Raw genomic sequence first — 24,905 nt, 5'->3', positions numbered from 1 at the left:
AGATATGTGAGGTGCCGATGCATTGAGAAAATCAGAAAGCTGAATGTGTACAGATTCATTTATTCACTCTGTTCTCCGTAGCATCTTAGTCATGAATTACCATAATTTCAGTGTTTTCAATGGTATAATGTTGTGTGTTCTTGCTTGAAATTGTGTTTCATAGACATACAGAAATGCAGGCACAAAACTAGCTATTTGCTAGAGAAGTCCAGATTAAGAAAGGAAGTATTTCACTTGGAAAGCAAGCTGTGGAAGTTTGTGCTCCTTGGATTCTGTAGGATTTTTTTCCAGAAACCTTGAGTAGCCCCTGAGAAAACTTTCTCCTCTCCAGAAGTTTGGAAGGAGCTCCCCTCCAAATTCAGAATGAGGACAGATAAGACTCTGGAAACTTTTCCAGCCACAGGAAGCCATTCCTGTTTTCTGTCTTTTCCATGATCTTCTGGTATCATGAGTTGTTAGGGGAGAATGAATTTAATTTTTCAGTCTGTTTGCCAAGATAGGTCTGTTAATATCCTGTCTTCATAATGTATAGCCCAGGTTTGTTTAGTTGTGGTCCTTTTTTCTCTGTGAGAGCTGATGCATCAGTCTGTAAGACACTAGAGACTATGCAATGATTGATTATGATTGGCATATCCATGTCTGGGATGTAATGGATGGGTTTGAGTGGTATTAGAGACAATGGAGGATGAAAATTATGGGAAAAGTAGATATTACAGCAAGTTATCTAGCTGTCTGCCCATCTCAGTGCTCTAGTGCTGCTGTAGAGGTAGGGCTAGCATGCTGCTCTTTTTCCAGAAGATTTGGAATGTGTTTGGGTGGAAGACAGGGAGAACAGGCAAGGGCAATGAACCGCCAGAGGTGAATGCTGTCTCCTGAAGTCTGCTGGCCCCCAGATGAGCACCAAGGTGCGCTCCTATAACAGGAGATGAATGATTTCATATCTCTGCAAGTCTAATCTAGCATTTGTTCAGCATCAGGCTCTTCACATGATCATAAAGTTTCTGGTCATTCATGACAGAAGCATAAAATACTTACGTGTAAGACAGGAGTTCTCAAATGGGCTGGAGAGGCAAGGTGGTAGTGCTGCAGTTTTTAGGGTCTTCAAGGATGAAGACTCAGCAACCTTTCTGGCCAACCTGTGCCAGTGCTTAACACTGTCACAGTGAGAAAGTGTTTCCTGATGTTTAGATGGCACTTCTTATGTTTCAGTTTGTGCCTGTTGCCTCTTGTCCAGTCACTGGGCACCACTGAAAAGAGCCTGGCTCTGTCATCTTTGCACTACCCCTTCAGAAATTTGTGCACATTGAGATCCACACAGCACCCCATACCGCAAGCCGTCTCTTTTCTTCTCCAGTCTCCACCCTCCGTCTTTCTTCACAGGAGAGGTGATCCCAGTCCCTTAATCACCTTTGTGGCCCTTCACTGGACTCTCTTTTTTTATGTACATGTCTCTTTTGTCCTGGGGAGCCCAGCACTGGACGCAGGAGTCTAGTGAGCGGCATCACCAATGCTGAGTCTAGGGGGGAAGGAGGACCTCCCTCAATCGACCTGCTGGCAACACTCCTACTGCAGCCCAGGATGCCACTAGTCCCCATTGCCACAAGGGCACGTTGCTGGTTCATGAACCACGGATTCAACTTGGTGTCCACTGGGAACCCCAGGTCCTTTTCCACTTTTTAGCTAGTCAGCACCCACCTTGTACAGGTCATGGGGTTATTCCTCCCCAGGTGCAGACCTTTGCACTTCCCTTTGCTCCACTTCGTGAGGTTCCTGTCAGTCCATTTTTCCAGCCTCTTGAGGTCCCTCTGGATGGCCTGTAACCAGTTCCTCCCAGTTTTGTATCATCTGCAACCTTGCTGAGGGTATGCTTTGCCCCATTATCCAGATCACGAACAAAGATGTTAAATGGGACTGGACCCAATATGGACCCCTGGGGTACACAGCCAGTTACCGGCTTCCCACTAGACTTTTTACCACTCATCACCACCCTTGGGGCCCAGCCATTCAGCCAGTTTTCAAGCCACCTCACTGTTAATCCAGCCCATACTTCAACAGCTTCTCTATGATGATCTTATGAGAGACAATGTCAAAGGCCTTAGTGAAGCATCTTCTGCTTTTCCCTCATCTACCAAGCCATTCATTTCATTGTAGAAGGTTATCACATTGGTCAAGCACAATTTCCCCTTGGTGACACATGCTAACCGCTCCTGATCACCTTGTCCTTCGTGTGCCTGGAAATGGTTTCCAGGATTAGCTGTTCCATCACCTTCCCAGGGACTGAGGTGAGGCTGACTGGCCTGTAGTTCCCTTTATCCTCCTTCCTGCCCTTTTTAAAGATAGGAGTGACATTGCATTCCTCCAGTCATTGGGGACCTCTCTCAATCTCTATGACCACTTAAAGATTTCGAGTGGCCTCACAGTGTCATCTGCCAGCTCTCCAAGAACTCATGGGTGCATCCCATCAGGGCCCAAGGAGTTATATGTATGCCCAGTTTGCTTCAGTGTTCCGTAACCTAATCATCTTCCACCAAGAGTACGCCTTCCTGGCTCAATGCTGTCAGATTTGGCATAGCACCTCCTCACTGGCGCCTCTGTTGCTTGGGTTTCAGTGCTGTGCAGTACTGCTGTAGGCATTAGAAGGAAAGCTGGGGCCATACTGTGCAATGAAAGAGTAGGGAACATGGGGTAAACGATATTTGAGCAACAGAACTGAGAGCTAGCTACATAATCATAGACACTAAAAGGCTGAAGCCGAGGTAGTACAGTACAAATTCAGGTCCAACACCTCCAAGCTGCACGATTTCCAGCAGGGCAGCCTCTTTTGGATAGCTTATAAACCCCCCAGAAGTGAGGTGGCTCCATGCAGTACAAGTTGGATGTTTCAAGTGTGCTATCTCTGTGAAGAGTTTGGTTTGGTTTTTTTTTTTCTTTATTCCACTGATTTTTCACCTCTTTGAGAACATTCTCTGGAGTTGCAGTACAGAAATCTGGGGTCTTGCAGTGCCCCAGCTTCTATCAGTGATCTAAATTGTGTTTGGTGTTTCTTGTGCTATGCTCTAACTTCACCTGATAATACTTGTATTACCTGAGTTTTCTATTGTCAAGGATAACCCAGCACACAGTCTGGCTGCCCCTGTTTTGTACGGCTGTAAAACTAAGGAGCGTTGCAGTCAAATATGTTCTTTGGAAAGATAGTTATCTTTAAAAATATTTGATCAATAGCAGCCAGTTTTTAGAAGCTGTTCCCAATAAAAATAGCTTTCTCTAGATGCTATTGACATATTGCATCAAAGTATGGAAGAAAGGAGGGGAAATCGCATGTTCTCCTCAGTAGAAAGGTTCATATTCGAAAAGAGGTCAACAGTGACACAAACACTTGCAAGCCTTGAAAGTTTTCCTTCACTCTACCAATTAAAATTTCTTTGATATTTGCTGTCACCTTCTGCCAAGTTTTAGCATTGCTAAATTTTTAATACTAAAAACAACCCTTCAAACCCTTCCCATCTCCTGTGTTTATTAAGTTCTCCTTCCAGTTCCCCATATGGATTTTATGTTCTTCACTGTTCATAAAGGAAGGTATATGAGCTTTAAGCTGATGCTTTATTTCTAGAAGCTGAGGGCACAAGTATAATTTATAAGGTGAATATTGGGGTGTAATGCCTGGGACATCTATATTGCATATCAAGGAATGTCTTTTTCTTTCCAGCAACTTAAAAACAAATGTGTTTTTCTGAGCTTGGGCTCCCTTCCCTGTTTTGTCACTTTTAAATTTTTACATGGCTGGATGTTGAGAAAAAGGCGAGCCTCTCTTGTGAGGATGCTGGAGAATGTGAATTAGAGAAGAAAAGAAGGTACAAGAAGAAGAAAGGAAGATACAAGTTTTAGGGAAACTAGTAGAAAAGATGTGAAGTACCAGTGTTGGTAGCTTGGTGTAAGGCATCGGATAGTTCTGGAGGGGGCAGACAGGAGAGAACAGAGCAAAATCAAAACCTGAAGACAACAGAGAGGAAAATACGCTCTTGTAAATCAAAATTGTGTACTTGGTTGTAAAGGAACACATACCTTGCATGACAGTGTCATCACTGAGTTTCTTCCTGCTGTGGTGCACCCTTTCTGTGAGCAGTACAACCGTTTCAGGGATTGCGTTTTCTATTAGATATGTATTTCAGTGTCTCCCAAGCTGGAAGAAGAGAAGTTTCTGAACTGTCACCTTAATCTCTTAAGAGTTCAAGTACAGTAGTGCCTGTCTTAGATATTCTCTGTCAGGCAGTCCCACTGGTAGTATTTTAAAGCCCTGTAATTGATCAGGCTTCCTATTATCTGAAGCCACTCTTCTAGATGAAAATTCCATAGCATCTTTCTAAAAATAAAAATATGAATTAGTAATTCCCATGGGCTGGCTGAGGCTTTCATACTCCCTGTATTCCTGATTGCTTGGGTTTTTTTCCCCTTTATCTGTCATCTTCCTTATTCCCTAGGCTTCAGTGCTGTCAGCTGTTTCCATTACAAAAGAGGTAATTTATGATTTTTGAAAAGATAATTGATAAAACACTACTTTGGATTTTAAAAAGAGACTGTCAACTCTATTATGCCCTCAGAATGGCTTCCTTCTAAAAATCACAGTCCTTACTGCAAATGTGTGTATTGTCCTTCCTGCCTGGGGATCATAAGATATGGGAAGAGGGAGACTGAAACCCATGATTTCCTAGGTACCTTGGACATAAAGCGATGTTCCACACACAAAAAAAATTAAATAACAATCTCAATAAGAAGAAATTTTAGGTGATTTCTATCTTGTATATGTGGTGAAAATAAAGTGTTTTGAAGGGAATAGTTTTTTATAGTAAAAATGAGATATTAATACAAAGAGATCAGCTTTTCATATATAGAGTCATAGGTTGTTCTTAACTAGTTTGTTTTTTTTTTTAAAAAAAAAGGGGGGGGAAAGGAACTGGGGAACTCTCCCCAAGACCCAGGCATCCGTTCTGAGGGATAAACTTGGGTCTAACGGAAGGATCTGTGCTGCTCTTAACCTCGGTAGTTTTGCCCTGAAGACTCATCAGTGAATTTTGTAGGAAACTGTGTTCTTATTAAAATATATTTTATATGCTTGTCTGGAATATGATCTTATATGTTGTTGTGTTTAAGAAGAAATTGATGAATAGCATGAAAATCAGAGGATTTAAGAAAGCTATTTTGCATGAGTAAGCAAGCTTTGTGCTTCCAGCTTCGTTTAGGAAGCATACATTAGATTTCTTCTAGTATGATTCTTGATGGTAACATATTTTTCTTATGTGCTAAATTAAGAGATTAAACAACAATGTTGCCAGCCTTAGGATTCTTTGTAAGTTGTATTATAAATTTATGGTAGGATTCTGTGAGGGAAGAAAAACTATAAGAAATTCTTCGTGGATTCTTTACGGAATACATAGGGGAGATTACCTTTTCCTAAGGCATATTTATGCCTACTGAGATATTACACCATGTTTCAGATGAAGGTACTTAATATATATTTGGCAAATGGGAGAAGTGTGTAGATTTCCTACATCTTCCAAAGCAAAGTAAGTCAAAGAATACTGGTCTAGAGAGGAACAAATATGAGGACGCACACACCAATCCAAAATATACTTTTTTTTTCCCCTTAAGGTTTTTCAGTTTTTCAACCAGTGTTCAAGGAAGAAATTGTGTTTTTAAATGAAAATGGGAAGACAACATTGCAGATGCAAAGCTACAACTTGTGCAGAGCTAGATGCTACTTGTATTTGTACATTTCTTTTCTCCTTCACATAAAGCATACTCTTAATCCTGTGGAAAGCAGGAAACTCTTTAAGTGTAATTACCCAGAAGGTACAGTACCAGTGGCAAAATAGAAATGATGTGTGTGCATGACTAGCCCTCTAACGTGTCACTGTCCGTGCTGTGATGGGAAAGATGTAAGCACAGAGTGGATGAGTTTTCAGAGTGATACAACCCTCAGAATGACATAGTAATTTTTTTCTCAAGTCCCCTTTTGTTTAAAAAAAAAAAAAAATCTTTTTACCCTTGCTGTTACATAACATGCATAATAATAATTCCAGAATAAAGGCATGGAAAATGTGCAGTATCTAAAGTACTAGCCTAGACTTGAAGGTACTTTAGTATAATGAACAGATGAAAAGCGGCTGCTTTTGCCATCCAGAGTTTGCAGTACCAAAATCAGTTTTGCAAGAGGCTAAGGATTCTGACGAACGGGTTGTCATAGGCAGAAATTTAGGGAAAGTAGCATCTTCATCCTACTCCTCTGACATAAGTTACTGCTCCATAATGAAAGTGGTCGCATGAAATGTGGATCACTCCAGAGCTGATCTTTGGCACCTGGCCCTCAAACTTTTATTTTCAAAACTTCACATTCAGCAGAGGCATTCAAGTGGGAGTTCTATATCAGAAAAACATGTAACATTCTTCAGTAAAGCTTTTCAAGCATGATATAATTCTCTGAAATTCCAGTTTTCCAGTTACTGCACTAGGCTTACTGTTCATGTCAAAATGGAGAAACATCATATGTGTGTGTATATATATATTCTTGCTGTATTCTTGCATAAAATTCTAGTTCTCTTTTTTTTTGTTCTATTTGTCAGATATATCCTGAATTTTTTCTTTCTTCATAAAATAGTTTTCCTGTGTCAAAATTACTGATTTGCAAAGAAAGGAGAATGGGATTTCACTGTGCAGGGATATGTTGAGATATTCAAACTGGTTCCATCTACCATTTACTGCAAAGTCAAACCTCTCAAAATTATTGAAAAATTACAGAGAAAAAACCTAGGTCTGTTGTATGTTCAGAGATGCATAAATCGTTAGGGAAACGAAGGTATGCATATTCAGCTGTTGAAGAGGAAGGTTCTTGTTCTAAGAATCCAGACACAAACATATTGTTGATATACATAGCACAAGAGATTGATGTAAAGTCTGCTTCAGGAGAAATCACAGGGCATTGTTCACTTCATAGCTGCTGCTTACAGCTTCTGAAGTACTTTGGGCTGCTATCTGATGAGTTATTGCAAAAGCCTAATACAGTATCTATTAATTAGAGAGGAATATGCATTTTGGAATGCCTCAGATCATTAACTGGATAAGAAAAAAAAGTAATGGGAGAGACCAGTAAGAGTGTAAACTTTCACACATTTAGACTATTAACTAGAGCTAAAATTAACCAAGGTGCTGGTTCACATTTAGATCACAAGACTGAGGCCTTGTATTTCTGTTTCCTACAAGGAGCAAATGCACAGCTTGTGCATGTTTTCTCAAAGTGTCAGGCTGTTAAGTTTCTATTGCAGCTTTTTTGTCTCCTCTAAAATGGAGATACTTATCCTCCTAGAGGCTTTTAGAAAGCAAACTGTGCAATCTAAAAGTTCTCCAGCCCAACCAGGCAAAACTTGGCACAGAATTAATGCGAAAAGTAACTAGCTTCATTGTACTGTGGCCTGTGCTAGAGCATGCGTTAACCTCAAGGCAGCTTCTTAAGGTGCAGCTGGGCCATTCCCAGAGTCCTAGATGACAAGTGTTGTAGCTACATATATGCATGGCACCCATCCTAAAAGAGCTGGCTCCGCTTTCTAGCATGCATGAGCAATGCTTACTTGCTTTCCGAGGGCTGTTTGTGGCCTGCTCAGAACTGCAGCAGCAGAATAGAGCCCATGTGAGTATGCTGCTGACTATTGTTGTATGGTCAGTGATACTGATCTTGTCCCTATAAACTTCAGTATTATCACTAACATGTGGGTTTTTTCTATAAATCTTGCATGGCAGATGCCATAGCTGAAGTTCAAGGGGACTGACTGGTTTTTGCTGGTTTCTCCTGAGATGGTTCTTTCTGGAGAGAATATCTGAACTACCTTTTTGTAGTGTTCCTAAACAACTTGAATAAATTGTTCCTCAGTAATATCCATACCCACAAAACGTGAAGTTTTTTCAAATCAAACCTATCAGATATAAACAGCAGTTGAAATTTTTTAACCTTCTTTCCTTTTTCTAAGATTTTTCCCAAAGTCTCTCTCCATATGGATATGATGTTGCTTTTTTGCCAATTTTCTTTAGCATTTGGTGGCATAGTGAGTGAGGTAATCTCCACTTCAACTATCACTTAAATCTAATAAATTTTACATTAAGAATAATGTAAGCTATAGTTCTATAAATATTTTTTTCATTGTTCACTAAATAGCTGAACATTAGCACCTTGAACTTGTGTGAGATATTTTAACATATTCTGTGGTATCTTCACATTTCCCTCCAGAATATGGAGGATTCAAATCATTGCAAATTGTGAAAAGACATGTAAAGTGCACAAGGGTGCTTTTCTCACAAAGTGATAGTTTATAATACCTGTGTTTGTGTTAGACCAAGTCAGATAGGAAGCTTGAAAATGCTTTGAAATACAGTCTGATTATAGTAACCATCTGCCTTCAGCTTCTTTTACTGTCTACTGTGAAAATCACTAGAAATTGTTTAGATACAATAATATTATCCAGTCCAGGTGTGTCTGTGTGTACAGTTAATAAACTTGAACCACACATGATAGGTTATACCTATTGATGGACAGTGATTACACAGTTGAGATCAGGGAAGAGAAGTGTCTTTGGAAAAGTGAAAAATGGCATAAATTTCTCTTTATACTAAGTGTTTTCAGTAACAGATTTGAAAGCTAGTATGTCTTAGTATATAGTAATATAGTATATATTACTTAGTATATAGAGAACTCGTCGGTACCATTTTTTCTTAGTGGGTTTTCCTACTTCAAAGCTATGTGGCTTAACTGAGTAAGCCTACATGATGCTTAACTTCTAACAGTTCTAATAGTTGGGGGAAGGATAGATAGGAAATTTAAGAGTCTGTATGTTTCTAGAATTAGTAAAGTGCTGTTAAAATATATCTTCATCTTCTCAATTTACTTTAACACTAAATAGGCTTCACTTGCAATTTCCATAAGAAGTGTGCTGGTATCTGCAAAATGAACTGAGAATCTAAGATGTTACTTTTTTCTAGTTTGTACCGGGGCAGAAGTTTGGAACCATAATGTTAGGTCATCAGGCATAAGAGTATTTACCTTGTTCTCCTTGCCTTCTTAAATGTGCTAATAAATGCTAAAGTATATACAGGAATTGCTGTTGGTATTACATTTCTCTTTTCTAATTTTTACAGTGTGTAATGATTCAGTGAATCTGTGTATAACTTAGAGTTCTGGGTGAAGTAATGAAATCGATTTCTCACTAATGCATCGATGTATTTGAAGTAGAAGTCTTTCTGCAGCCATTGCCTTTTATCACTGCAGAGCCATTAACTAATAGCTTCCACCCCGGGACAATGGAATGACTAGAGCCTGAGGGTAAATAATTTTCTATAATAGATTTGCAAGAAGCACCAGTCTAAAACAGCTGGATTTTGTAGAAGCAGACTATAGAAATCAAGTATTTCTTACTACTGTTTTAGAAAAAGTGAGGTCTGAAAAGTGATGAGGCATTCACATGATCAGAGAGGAGAGACACGTGCTTTCTAGCAGAGGATTCTTGTTTAACTGTGAGACCAGCTGAAGAACAACGTGCAAAGCATTGGAAAACAACACTTCGGTTTGGAGAAGAGTCCGTGTGCAACAGGGAGGATCCTGGCACCCTTCAAGGACCCTGGCTGTAAGCCTAGGGAGTGATTTAGACTAGTGAGAAGAAGAAATTAGTTGAACATGTTTGTCTTTTTATCTAGCTCTTTTTTCTTGTGCTTCTGCAGTAAAGATTAATTTCTCAGAATCAAGAATGAGTGTTTTCTTTGCTTTAATTAGCATATCACCATTAAGTGAACTGTAAAATCAACATTGCTGAGGTCAGAGTTGGAGGAAAGAGTATGCATAAGCTACCTGGGAGTCAGAAGAGCCCTGGGCAAGTCCTAGGAGCCTACAGCAGAGATGCATTAGGTGAAAGAGAAAGAGAGCCCATGCTGCCCCAGCCTAACCTCAACCCAGGGAAATGGGAGCTGGCTATTGACCCTGTCCAAGGAGCTTGCAGGTAGGGAGGGAGAACTGTAATGCTACCCCCGGCATTGTTGGCTGTGGGACTGTTCAAAACAGCCTCACAGATAGGAGCGGAGAGTCTTCAGAACAATGTACAAAGGGCAATTATCTGCTGGGTCTCTGGCCCAGCTGGGAGAGGTGCTATTGTGTGAAACATTTTATTTAGGTATTACCTAGATCCAGAAAATGCCAAGAGTACAATTTAAGTTTGAAGAAATGAAGGCTGCAAGAAACTAGGATAATGGGAGACAAGTTGGGAGTTCTTGACTTGATTTCCTTAAGGGTCTGTTACATGTTCTGCCACCTTTTAGACTCAGTAGCTCCAGTTTGGCTCCTGTGATTGCCAGAGCAAGAGAGGGAGAACTAGAAAGCTGAGTGGATTTGAAAAAACTGAGCTCTTAGTGTTCACTCGCAGGTGGAGGCATAGGAAAACGTTTCACTCTGATTTTGGAGCACTTGTGCCACACACAGGGGGCAGTTCCTTCCTATGATGAGATCTGAATTCAAACAAGAAATTCTAAGCATGGGATTATTTTGAAGTTATTTCTGTTTCTCCACAGGAGCAATTAACAGTACCAAACTCCAGTATCCTGCTCCCACTCACATAAGAGAGACAATTCCCCCAGCGCTGGGTGAATATTTAAGCACTTGTTACTACCACCATTACCCCATTTTAGCAGACCATAGATACTAATGTTGGTTTGTATCTGTGGCTTTGAAGGAATAGAGAGGGGTAAGGAAGATGTAAAGTAGAAGTTCAGGGTGAGGAAAACTAGTAATATACTGCTTCGGTTTACCTATAAGTGAGAAGACTGGCATGAAGACTCCGAAGAGTAGCCTAGCGTTGGCCCTAAGGTAATTTAGGCAGCAGTTTTTCCTTTAGTCAGACTGAGTGCTTCAGTGCAATTTATAAGCTATTAAACAATTTCGGTTTTTTTCCTCAGTAAGATGTACAGATATCTAAATATCTCTTGAGAATAAGGAAACTAAGAAGTACATTAACAACTGTTAGCGAAGGTTTTTAATCCTTCATTCTATGCCCCTATTGAGACCTAGGACATTAGTACGAATGCTGTAAGGCAACATTGTTCCAATCAGGAAAAACAGCTGATGTATTACAACCCTCTAGTTTCCCTAATGAATTCTAAAAGTACTATTTCACATAATAACTAATGTCTATTAATCTTGACCTCTGCAAGTCTGTAATGGCTGCTAAACAGCAATGTATATCAACAATTAAAATGCCTGCTTGAAGCATGTGCTAAAAATGTTGGTAGAAGAGAAGCAGTGCTGCTGCTTAATGCAGGAGGGAAAAAAAACCCAGGAATTAAAGTGGGTAGATCATCCCATTTGTGAGTAGTTTATTAATCATTGTAGGTTCTTCCATTGGGAAGAACAAAGTCAGATTTTGTAGAAAACTTTAACTCATTTCAGAAGTCTGTTGTATCAAGCTGATTGTTGAGAATTGTGTCTGCATTGTTATCAGCCAAGCACATAGAAAGCAGAATATGGATATTTTAATTCCCCACCCCACAGTAGACGTCACAGCAGCAGAAGTGTCCTTTGCCGCGTGGCTCAAGCATATTGCCACCGCACTGTGCAGAAGAGGTCCCTGGTCACTGAAGGGAAGATCTCCTGTTCAGACCCTCGTTTTGCTGATTCTCAAACTACCACTGTGGCTTGAGTGTGCCTTTAGCTATCCCAGGAAATATTTACTGGAAAACTAAATAGAATACATGACAGTAGTTGTTTTGCCAGTTACGGTGAAAAAACTCATCAGATAAACCAGATTGTGTTAAATGCTCATACAAATGCTCATACAAAATATATTCCTGCTAGACCTGTATAGCTCACAGGTGCAATCAACAGAAATATAAAAGACACATGTCTCAGCTGATGTTGCTGTTCACTTCAAACCACTTTGTGTAGAATGGTGATACCTGAAAGTCTGCCAAGAAGGTTTTTAGTGTGTTCCAGGTGTTAACAAGGGTGGTTCAACCGCACCTGAGCTGGGAGGCCAGAAGTGCCTCGAAAATCTTTGTATGTGGCCTGGCTCCTCCTCTCTGCCATGGCTGCACATACCCCCTCCCGTGCCCCAAGGGTAACCTGGCTCTGCTGGCTGGGAAGGAGCAGGGGTATATCTGATCGAGTCCTTGTTCCAGACAGTTCAGCTGTGGAGCATGCTCAGTCAGTTTGGAGAGGGCCTGCAAAGTGGTTTTACTCCCAAAGGTACACAAAGGGAAATGTCTGGTCTTTCTTCTGATCAGGCTTCTGCCTGGCCCATCAGACCTCGCTCCTGTCTCTACACCAGAGTGGCTATCTCATTCTCAGCAACCAGAAAGAGAACAATTTGTTGCAGCCTTAGTTTTTGCTAAACATTTGAAGTACTGTGACTCTCTCAGTAGTCATTTGGGGCCCAGAGAACACCTTTTCACATATTTCTCTTGCATGCATTCAAATATCCATGTACCTTGCTAATCATACTTTAAATGAGCCTATGGCTGGTACCACTACATACCTAAGACCAGGCTCAGTAGCAACCTGTTACTCTGGATTGGTAATAGATATGAAGCATCTTCTTCATTAGAGGTACAGGAAAGGCTGCTGCTGAACAATATAATGAATTCTGGTTTTTGGGCAGGACCATCAAAAAAACTTGCAACTGCACAACAGAAAGTACAGATCAAGTATGAACTGCCTTTGCTAGTTCAAATTTGTTCCAGAAATATTGATGGAAAAAATTGTGGGGCAGACTGTAGATGGGATCAAGTGCTGTTAGTTAGCAGAGCTGTGATCTGCTGCACTGAGTAGTTTGTCATATCTTAGCTAGTGTGAAAACAACAGGTACGGTGAATTCTCTGCAGTGTGATTTGATTTGGCAGATAGGCTGGCATATGCCAGTATGATCCACATTGAATTGGTGATGCTTAGTGACCCAGTATTGTAGAGATCCAAATTTAATGAATCTAGATGCACTTTTTAGGGAGTTTGTTAGTATTGCACAGTTAAAGAAAGATGGATAGCATTCTGTTTTGATTGTATTGCATGTATTGGTATGCTGTATATATTGTTTACACAAACCTTATAAAACTGATATAAAAGTCATGTAGCTCTGTCAGATACAACTTTAACTCAAATTTTTCTTATTTGTAAATCAAGCCTTGACACCCCTTTCCTCTGTTTCTTATGGAAACACAGCAATTTCTAGCCCAAATTTCTAGCTAATTTCAGTTCAACATTTCTTCTACCAAGAGGTGACATTCTGCCTTGATGTCATTTCATCTTGTAATTTACTGGCTTTTCTAAAATATCCTGAAGCATACTGGAATGTCTGAAGCAAAATGGTGTCTTAAAATACAGCTTTTTAATGCTGACAAATTAATCTTTAGGTTCTTCATAGCTATGCATTTCACTGCTGTTGTATCTCCAAAATAAAGTCTTCCCAAATCTGTTTTACTGAATGGAAAAAAAGATTTATTGTATAAATTTTTTATGAATAAATAAATAAAGAAAAATCTAAGCTGGCAGGGCTGGGAATTGAGGGAAGGAGGAGGTGGAGGGGATGGGGAGTGCCAAGATAGCATGTCTTGCCATGGGGAGTGCTGAAGTTTTCTGATGGAAAAACAGAAGTAGTAGAGGAACGTACTATTCCAGGAAAACATTGTATGATGCAGAGGAGCGTACGTCGCAGCTGATTGCCATAGGGGCAATCTCACTCCCATATTCCTAGCTGTACCACAGTATCACCTGCACCCTCACAACCGCTCTAGTGCCTCAACACCTGCACTGTAAAGTAATGCTTATGGAAAGCTAACTAGAAAAGACAGTGGACAACTTGCGATAGCAGAGGATTTAACTGGTTTACCACACTGTTAGGCAGGCAGCAGAGCCAATAAACCGAGGGAGTACCTAGTTAAATGATCTGGGAATGCAGGAGGATGAAGGTCCTCCCTTTTTTTGGCAGGAGTGAGCTAGTGCATTTCATAAAAGAATATACCTGCATGGAGAGAGTGTGCGTCTTTTACCCCCTTGGAGTGCAACATTTTAAAGGAATTTTAAGTCGTCTCTGTGCTCCAGTGGAGATGTTAGCAGTATCCATACAGAGTTGGTGATGTGTTTTGTGGGGTTTTTTTTATATTTTATGATGAAACTGATATGATCTTAGTTAATATTCTTGTGAGCAAAGCCATTATTCAGTGAATGAACATCCTAGAAGGATGTTGGTTTTAGTTATTTGCAATTTAATCTAAATAATTCATTGAAAACAATGTCAAAGTCATGGAAGAGTTAGTGAAAATCAGAGTTAAAAGCTTTGACAAAATCATTTTAGCTTTCAGTATAACAGTGTAGCCCATAACATATGTTTTAACATACATACTAAGCTAAGCTATGAATATCTAACTTCAGAAGCCACGAGATAAGTAAGAGAATACCAAGTCCTACTTCCATCCTCCTTGGTCAGCACAGTTAGTGTGTTATGAGCTAAGTTATGTCTTTAGTTGTTAAGATGCCCGGTGGTGCATCTTGAGGAATGTTCTCAGTGTTTGGGCGATGCTGGCAAATCCGACCAGGATGACAGGGCAGGTGAATTCCAAGCATTACTTTGCAGCACTGGGCCTTTAAATTGTAGCTGTACTCCACTATATTGGCACAGGGGTACCTACACACACACAGTATGCTCCTGTAAGAAAAATTAAGGTGGTTTGCCTTTTCTCAGAGAAATCAGATGCTGTTTCTTTTCCAACTCCTTATTTTGATGTATGGTTTTGAATTTTCTAAATTGCCCATAAATCTTATATCTTTTGCCCACTTTTAATCTTAATTTTTTTATTGCATACTACTATTTTTTAAAACAGTAGCTCATATTTAGATCTCTAGTGAGAACATTAGTCTTCATCACTATCTGAGACTATCTCCTGCAGTGCTTCCTGTAACAAATCAATTTGAGTGACGCCATTTTCAGAGGACTTTTTTCAAACCAAATCCAGGTAGAGTTGCAGTACTGTACCTATTAGGCACTGGTGAAGGAAGACTTGAAGCTTCCTTTGCTTGCTGCTGATCCTTGATACCTCCTATTACGGCCTCCTGGAGCTACCCAGAATCTTCACAGAGCTACAAATCCGCCACCTGACACTAGTTGTCAAAATGCGTAGTATTTGTAAACTAGAAGAAACTGGAGAAAGAACTTGATTCAAACAACCTAAGGCCTGGTTTACCTTTAGAAAATATTGATGTTGATGAACATGTATTTTTTGTCTAAATTTTAGCTTGTTCTGCCATTGGGAGGTTACTCAAATGCAGTCATCTAGAAAGGGGGTGAGGTTGTTCAGGAAAGGTGAATAGATCGTCAGTTTTTGTTCATTTACAATAGGATTAAGCGATGATATGCCAGAGTGCATCTGTGCATTTTCCATTATGGAAGTGTCAGGTAACAGTCTGGAATTCCACATATTGAAAAGGATATTTAATTATCTGTTGTCTTCTACAAATCAATGACAAGAGTATTTGTTATGTGACATAAAACTGCCACTGTCATATTCGCTTCTTAAAGAAATAGTCAATGTTGGGCGTTGTAAATATCTTCTTGCAACTACCTGGATTGTTTTTAAACAACTTGAAGTTAGTAAAATAACAAGTAATATTTTAGAGGCATAGTTTGCTTATCTGTGATTTAGTTATATAAGCAAAATTGTAGATTCAACTTCTCAGTTTTGCATGATCCAATTTAATTATCTGTACCTAATTAGTTCAATGCAGAGAAAATTTGTTCAGTGCACAGTCTTTCATTTCAAAGCTTTATTGCTACACTCTTTGGTTTTGGACTATTCCAACCAAATGTTTAATTGTTAAGAAATAACTGTTTTCAATGAGTTGGGGGGAGGGGGTTGTTACTAAACTTTCCCGTTGGTCTAAATATCAGGAAAATACAGCCTTGCCAAATGGACAGTTTTTGCAAAATTTATAAAATATCCTTGTTGATACATTGTAGTAATTTCTGAATTTGTTTTAAATTTTCTATGACTTGCTGAATTTAAAAACTTTTTTTCAATTTAGATATACATTGGCTGTTTACTTCAGAGAACTATAAAGCTGTTAAAATATTTTTTAAAGTTTTCAGAAGGGTCAGTGTTAAAATAGTGTGCAGGTGTGCTAAATTTGAAAGCAGAAATGCCCTGAAGCTGTACAGAATTTGATTAGATCTCACATTTTGGAGCTGTTGGTTGGAATTGGTGGATTTCTGCGAAGACGTTTTTGTGAAGAGCGTTAAAAGCATGCTGTTCATCCAACTGCAGGATCTCCTTCTGCACGCCGGGGCTCTGCAATAAACATTCTCTGTGCATTTTTCTGCATATTAGATTTCTAGTTCATCCTGTAATCCCACAGACAACGTTGGATGAGTTCATGAGGAAATATGTGAGGTGTCTGGCATTTGTTCCTGCGACACTAAATATCGTCCTGTTTGTCATAGCATGAGCAGAAAGTAAAAACACACGCTCGAGCTTGCCAATATGGGGCTAGTACTATTTGTTGCTCTTAAGGCTGGGTGCTTGGCAGCGTGCTGTGCCAGGGCCAGGGAGGAGCACCAGGGCAGAAAATTTGATGTTCCTGAACAGATGTATGAGACAAATTGCCAGAGGGCAGACACCTGAGTTTTACAGGCCTGCTACGGACAATTGCTCGCTATTGTATCAAGCGTACATAAAAGATGTTGCCATGTATCCCATGTTAAACAAATATAACTGCAAAACTTGGAACATCTCCCTGAAAATTTTATCACCTTGTCTGTCCAGTTTAATGTATTAATGCCCACAACACTGATTTTCAGTCTTTGTGTTCTCAGATCTCATGTTCTTTAACCTTGTTAGTCAAGTAGTGGGCTGACATCTTCAAAACTGGTTGAAGAACGGTCTTCTGGTTTACCAGCTCTAATTCCGAACTGAAGGACATTGCCACAGAACTAGTTTATCTAAATAAATTGTTCTCACAGTCAAATTTCTATGGAAGGCAGTCAAATTCCTTTTGTGTTACCAAACTCAGCATCACCCTTCTCTCCATTACAGAAGGAGCTTACAGAAAGATGTGGACTGGGTGTGTATGTAGGTCTGTGGGACAGACCTTCCACCTCGGACTTCAGAGGTGTGCCCGGGGCAGCGTAGGTAGTCTTGCAGGGTTGTTACACTGTTGGAAGGCAGCAAGCTGTTTCAAAATGCCCTTTTCAAACCATTGCCTTCCAAACTGCTTACGGCTGCTATGTGAGTATTCTCATTAGAGGGTAACATGACTGTATTTGGTACCCAATTTAAGTCCTGATTTATGATGTCAGTCCTATAAGCTGGTTGCTTGTAGGAGACTAAACCCACTTAGTCTGCAGGCTCTACTTTGTTACTGTACCAGTTCTAGGAGCTATTGAAAAAAATGAGGTCAATTTGCGATAATTTAGAAGTTTACTTATCAGAGTAGGGGTGGGGGTTGTGGGTATGTGGAGTTTAACATAAAAGTGAACATTTATTTAAACACTTGCTATTACAGTTCTCTTTTGCAAGTTTAAAACAAGGTTAGGAAAAGGTGTATGTTTGCTTTGGTTAAAACAAGGGTTATGTTGCCCTCTGAATTCCTCTGCTTATTAGATGTTTCTATTTTAAGGTAGCACTGTATTTCTTGAAAGGGTGTCATTGGGATGCAAAACAGACTGGAGACAATCTGCTTTTCAATTAATCAGAAAAAAATGGGGATTCCAACATTATTTATTTTCAGCTAACTATAAATTAAAGCCTTAAGATAATAGAAGCAACAAATATTGGACTTTTTTTCACTGCTTTGTTCCCTATGGCTCTTTCGGTGAACTGAATTCAAACTGAATTTGTAAGAATGAAGTTTTCATTCAACCTATAGTTGTACTTTGCAAACATAATTTAGTGGTCATTCTACCAGATCAAGAGCTGAATAAATTTTCATTTTCAATAATTTTTCCTGTGCTATTTTTCATAGGCATATGCCATGCTCTATTGCAACTTAGTAATGTCTTCTCTTCTTATCTCTTCATTTGGAATTCCACTAAGTATATTTATCATTAGCATTCTGTAGATTAAACTTTCCTAAAAATAACCTTTATATGTTTGTAGTTACAAGTGGGTTTTTTTATTTTAATATCATTATTAATTACACTTGTAGTTTATTTAAATGTCTTGATAATTCATTTAAATACATGGCTTTTTAAAATGTAGTTCTCTTTTAAAAAAATTTCTTGATCACATGAACTGGTGGGCCTCCTAGTACTGGGTATTACAATGGAGAAATAGTTAATGCAAAGACAAAGGACATATGAATTGTACAAGTTTTTTCACGGAGTTATCAGATATTTAAAGTTCTAAGTAAAGTCATTTGGAAAGTTTAATTGTTCGTTTAGGAGGTTAAAGATACTGAGTTATTATCCATATATTTGTTTTTAATAGCAGTACAGCAAAATTCCTTTTAAAAATGCAAATTAGGCTAAGGGAAGCCTGCAACATACTGCTGAACCATTTTCTCTAAATATTAAGAAGGAATCCTGTATGTGCTTAACTTTTCCACTCAAAAGTGTTATGCACAATGGCTCGGAAACTGGAAATGACAAGGAGTGGGTAGAAAATAATGAGGAAAATACACATTTTAAATTGTTTGTTATGTTAATAGATATGCTGCCATGGGGATATACTGCTTTTCTCTAAAGATAGAAATGATTAAGGGGATGTTATCTCTCTTTTCTGAATTTGAAAATAAAAAATGTGGCACTATGCTACTGATTGTCTTCCTCCATACTTCTCTCAGAGTTAGCTTTGCATTTGATTCCATAATACTCATTTAAATGTTTTTGGAATAGCTATGAAGCTGCAGTTTACAGTACGGAATAGTGAAAGGTGTTTATATCTTTATAAGAACAATACTCAAATTCTCAAGAGATGTTTTGTTTCTTCTAGCAGCGGACTAATACTTAGTTGTGTTTTCTTTCATGTTTTTGATGTTTTTTTCCTCCTCATGAGTGAGGAGGTTTTCACATCTAGACTGAATAGAGCTGTTGTACCAGCCTTCCCGAAAGAACAAGAACTGACAACATAGATCACATTCAGTCTTTTGCATTTGCAAAGGTACTGTTTAATGCAACTGAATGAGGGATGAAAATACGTCAGGACTGTCCCTTAGAGTTTTCTGGGAAGTCTTTTTGTGGACGGGAACTCCGTTCTTTAATTAACAACTTACACTGAGTATTTCAGGTCCTTGTATTTTGTTGATTGACCTCACTGAAGTCTAGTTGCTGTGGAGTAGATTTAAATAAAAAGGTGGTTTTGTTGCATAAATTAGTAATTTTGCTAGTCTTTGCCTTAATTACTTAGTAAATGAACTGTTCTTCACTTTTAAGAAATAATCAACTGGCAGTGAGATACTGTTTCTTCCTAGACCTTTTTCCTACAGGATCTTTGCTATTGATTTAGGTCCCAGCAAACTCACATTTGGCTGGCTCTAAAAACCTGCTTGTTCTGCAGGTTCTTTAATACATCATCTGCGGTTGTGTGTATATGTTTCGTATGCATAAATTATAGCTGTCAGCCTGTTAATTTTATTTTTCAGTTGGTAGGTACCATCAGTTTCTATAGATGCAGTGTTATAAACAGATGAATATGAATGTTTTCAGCTGCGAACATTGTTCTATAGATTCCCTCCATGTCTTTATTTATCTTTATTTCTCGGTTAACACTACATGTATACTTGTTATCCACTACTTGTTAAATACGCACAACTTTTTTTTCTTCTTTTGCTGAGTAAGACTCCTTCAGCTTTCTTTAATTCCCAGTTAGCTTTTCTCTAGCTAATAGTGTCATTAATGCCGAAAATAGTGCTGTATCTCTGAAGGCCGAAATCACCATGAAGTGAGCAAGTGAAAATCAAGCTCCATACATTTGTATAGCTTTTAATGGAAATGTGCTAAGATTTCTTCCAAGTGGGCATTTTTAGTCCGAGTGCTTCCTGGTCTGAACTGCGTGCTGATGTAGGCTGCATGGAAATCCGTGCTATGCCCAAGAAAGTGTTTTGTATTTTGTATTAGTGCATTTAGTGCCCTGTAACTCCCTCAGCAGGCCACATCTGAGTTTCAATAGCAAAATACTCCAGAAGTGATTTCACCTCATCCCATTTTTCCCTTGTTAGGGACTTAGACCCCAGACTTGAATCCCAGGGCTTCAGCCTTACCTCCCTGGAGTATTGCTCCTACCACCCTATACCGAACAGAAAAACCTACCTGACCTCACTGTGAAGAAGCACTCAGTAAAGCAGCGGCGGCGTATCTGTTGGTCCCACTGGTGCAGCAGAAAGGAAAAACATGGTAACATAGTCCTGCTGACTTCCCATTTTGATCTGGACTCCCCTCCAGACTTCACATCCCGTCTTGTCCATCTCCCTGAAAAGCTGAGAAAGGGGAGGTCAGGTGTCACTCAACCAGCCCACGAATCAAGCAGTCTGGGCTCCTGAGAAAATGGCAATAAGAATGTCTGTGTAAATAAAAATTGCTTTGTATTTCAGTGTTGCTTACAAGCTCACAAGTTTGACTGTTCATCTTTCTGTTTATTTCTTTTGGATACACATAGTTGAAGTCAGTATTTATCAAAGGTTTTTCTTGCTGTATATTACTTCTCTATACTCTCAGAAGTAAAGGGACCATTGTTAAATTACTGCTTTTTGCTAAAAGATAAAAGATCGTGTTATTAATATTTCATGATTGCAAGTGGATGCATTCTCTTCTTAATGAAACCCCACCTAGCAATTAAAAGGACAATTATTTCAGAGGTACCCCCTTTGTATATATTTCTCTGCTTGGAATTTGATCAAATGATCAAGGGAGGATGTTAAAGGTGTTTCTAGAGCTCATTATGAATTCTATGCAATGCAAAGTCTCAGCTTATTTTTGTCTCAGAAGTACATGTCTGATTTAAAATTCCCTTTTGGCAAGGAAAAGAGATTTTAGGATTCCACGAATCCAAATTCTTTTGCTTATGGCTATGTCCCAGTTGAAGCGTTAGATTTTCCTTGGAGATCTTTCACAACCAGGAACATGATTCTTTCGGCAGGGTATGGTGCACATCGGCTTCCTGTTTAAACTGGTTAATTCTCCTGAGACACTAAGAAATGTGTTTTTCAGCCTGGCAGTACTAATCCAGAGAGACATGAACGGGAAGAACGAGACCCCTACATTTGGAAGCATGAAAGTGTAGAAGCTGGTGCAGTGAGATTTGGTTCATCAGTTAAGGATTTATTTTTATAATAAAAAAGCAGAAACTTGGGTATTTCAAAGTCATGTAACAACGTATAATGTATTTTGGTAATCTCTCATTAACACAGTGGATTTCTTCTTTCTTTTGGGATGTGAGAGGAAAGTAAATCAACTCATTATTTTCAAACAGTCTTATACTTTTTCATTCCTTGTTCAGAAGAATGGGAGAAATAAAATTAACAGTACTTTGTTCTTTGCACCTACAGCTGACAGTAAATAACAGCAATTAAGAAATCAGTTGTGTAAACTAACTACTGTTTGTTCATTTAAAAGCAAGTGCTGTACTTCTTGTCTAGACCTGAAAAAAAGTTGAGTCCTATAGCCCCATTTTTTCCTTCCGTTAAATAGTGGCCTGTGTTAATAAACAATGAGATACCTTGATTCATGGACATGGTCTCTGTCTACCCTTCCAGGGGTCACAAGCGCAAGCTGGATGAAGATGATGCTGCCAGTGAATCCAGTAAAGAATCTAGCAATGAAGATGAGGAAGGAAGCAGTTCTGAAGCAGATGAAATGGCAGCAGCACTTGAAGCTGAACTGAATGACTTCATGTGACACTCGTGCAGAAGGCGGAATTTGTAATTATATTTTACTTCTCATAAACAGATCGGACTTCGGATGAGTCCCTTACGTCAGTACTCAATGTTTTTCCAAAATGTGTGTGTATATTTTGCAAAGCAACACAAGAGGTGACACATTATTTTACAAAATAGGAAACAGATGTTTTTAAGGTGTTTTACTAAAGGAAAATATACTTTTTTAAACAAAAAAAGTATTAAATGGGACTTGGTGTGCTATGCCAAAGACATGTTAGTTGCTCCACAGAACCTTCATATACAGGACAGTGGTACAAAGATTTGTGATTAAACATGCAGCATCTTTTTAAAAATATTGCAGTCTGTGGTTTATGGATAATGGTCTTCAAAAAAAGGAGATAAAGGTGATGGAATTGTCTGGGTAGTACAGCAGGAACCTAATGAATTGGTCATCCTTTTCCACAAATAAATGCTATCAAATATAAAAGGATTTTTAAAATAAAAAAGAATGGTTTATATTTGTATCGAAACAGAGAAAGTGATATGCAAGCTTTGTGAACTCTGCACTTGACCCACCTGTCATTTGCTTCTAAGAGAATACATAATGGTCAAAACTCATGTTTTTAAGTTACTTTGTGGAATAGTTGGGTTCTTTAGGGACATCGTTTAGGTTTTTAACGTTTCTTCTCTGTAACCGGAAATTTAGCACAGCACACTCTGTGATCCTGTACTGCCATGAGAGGCATATTCACCCATTCGTGTTGTCTTGGAAAGAACGAGTGCTACTTCAATCTAGATAGGATTTAATTTCTTTGACAAGACACCTGATGTAAAGTTTTTGTATATTCTATTTCATATTTGACCCACAAAACAGATTTTCTTTCATTTAATAAAAATTCATTTTGTACACTTTGTTTCCCTTTCCTGTTTGTTTGCTTCCATCAAATACAAAGCACCTTTCTGCATTATCTTCCCTTTATTCTGCATGAAAATAATGAAAAACATTGAAAGCAACGGCAAATTTTTAGATTCTGGCAGGTAACTGAGGCAGAGAAGAGAAACACTGGCTCAGAAGATTCCCTTTTCTTTGGTATGTGAACCCTTACGTTCTGACATTTTCCCGGGTCTCTTTGACTGGCCCCTGAAGGTACTGTAAGAGTTACTGCTCTGGTATTGAGTTTCTAAGGCTAGAACCATGGTTTATTCTCAATTGTTAGAAACTGGAGAGACAAATCCTTTTAAAACATGTTCACAAAAGAAGATTCATTAATGCAGATGTCATGGTTAAAGAAAAGTACTTTCTGGTGTAGAAATACTTAATTTTGCCACTTAGCAGTGAAACAGAGAGTATTTCAATAGAATCTCATCTGACTTAAAAAGAACAGCCTAGTTTTCGAAGCTTCATAATGGTAATAAAAGAAACTAGGAGAATCTCTTCAGATTAATACTGCTTTTCCACTTCAGAATGCAAGGTCAGCATCCGTAAGACAAAAATAGTGTTTTCTGTGGGAAAACATTACACTTCCTGGACGTTTACACAGGTACCAACACAGCTGAAGTCTACAGTGACATACATGCCTGCTGTAGCTCTTCATGAAAACAAGCAGGATGTCTCCAAGGGAGTTGCATTGTATAACAGAAGAAAAGGACTAGGCCTTGTAAAATGTGAAGTCAAAATACCTTTTTTCAGCAACTTAAATGCAGCCTCCCCAGCTATCAGAGGATGACTCCTTGCAATTAAATATTAAAATGTCAGGGGTTGTTTGGTACACTTTGTGATTTCTTAAATTAAACCCAGTTGAAATCGTTTGAAATAATACCACCTTTCTGGGTCACTGTGATTCTGCAAATGGCTTGACAGCACAAATTTCAGCAGAGGCTTGTTCTGGCTGGTGATCTCTGCCAGTCACGCAGCTCCGCGGCAGCATTCAAGATCCGAATGTAAACACAGCCAGCGAGCCAAACTGGTTAGGTTGCTGTTAGCTCAGCAGCGGTCTGCCTTGGTTCAAGCTGCCTGTTGGGTGCCGCGCTCCGGTGCAGCAGCTGTCTCGTAGCGCTCGTGGAGCGATTCCATACATGTAAAGTTTGAGAAGCTTTCTGGTGCGAAAGGCTGTAACCTCTTCCCAGTTGTACGTTATGGCTGCCGCGTTCAGGTTAACGGGTGGTGTCCTCCCATCCTGTCTGGGCAGGAGTCCTACAAGCGATCAGTACTCCACTAGACCCAATATCATCTGGACCCCTGTGTAAACACAGAGTGAGGGCTCTCCCCCAGACTGAGAGCTGCATCTGTCTAGAGGTCTGGTGCCAGTGAAGACTCCTCCGCCTCTACGGGCGCTGCGGAAGCCTGCAGCTAGTGCTGCACAGAGGCCCAGGGAGCAGGCAGCGTGCTGCCAGAATTGAAGTCAAGCAGTTGTCTAACGGCTATTACTGCACAGACAATTCTTATTTTTACATTAATTATTCTGGTACCTTGCATAACCCCTGTTCTCCAGTCTTCAGGGTGGGAGGAACCTAGTACGTGGGGGTGTGAGAGGCACCAACCCATTGCTCACTGCCAGAGCAACCCAGAAGGTGTTGAGCCTGCTTTCTGCCTAGAAGTAGGCTCCTGCTCATTCAGGTAGCTGTGTCTAGTAAACTGGTCACAAGCCTCTCTTTCTCTACATGGGCAGGAAAGAGAAATGGAAACTGAAAATTTAATAGACGGTAAGTTAAATGCCCTGACTAATCTTCCAGCAAGAAGTCTTTTGATGTATGAAGTTGTCACTCCTACTAACCTATGCTTTTTTCAAGGTGCAGGAGCATCCTGGGAAAGGCAAATGTGCTTTGTGAAATGGTTAGTGGCCCCATCTCTTGACTAGCTGTTTTATCCTATCTTCTTGACCTACTTCTGTACGTTAGGCAGCTAGCAAGGAGCTGCTGCCAGGAAGGGCTCTCAGAGCAGAAGCGAAGACTGGACTCCCACTCAAGGCTGTTGAACTTACTGGGCAGTGCTGGTTTCTGAAGGCGTGCCAGGTGTGGAAGTGAGCACAGA

General features: G+C 39.4%; 1 protein-coding gene across 3 annotated transcripts in view; it reads left to right on the top strand.

Moving 5' to 3' along the window:
• CTDP1 (CTD phosphatase subunit 1) overlaps positions 1–22,783 on the top strand; it is a 120,860-nt gene extending 98,077 nt beyond the window's left edge. For all 3 annotated transcript variants that reach the window (XM_075083865.1, XM_075083863.1, XM_075083864.1), the window contains one exon: positions 21,752–22,783. In XM_075083865.1, coding sequence (XP_074939966.1) covers positions 21,752–21,893 — 142 coding nt within the window. In that variant the 3' untranslated portion in view covers positions 21,894–22,783. The remainder of the gene's footprint in view (positions 1–21,751) is intronic.
• Positions 22,784–24,905: the final 2,122 nt, after the last annotated feature.

The sequence above is a fragment of the Phalacrocorax aristotelis genome, chromosome 2, assembly GCF_949628215.1.
Source record: "Phalacrocorax aristotelis chromosome 2, bGulAri2.1, whole genome shotgun sequence".
Lineage (NCBI taxonomy): Eukaryota > Metazoa > Chordata > Aves > Suliformes > Phalacrocoracidae > Phalacrocorax > Phalacrocorax aristotelis.
Note: the sequence above shows the minus strand (reverse complement) of the source record. Positions and strands in the feature narration are given on the sequence as shown.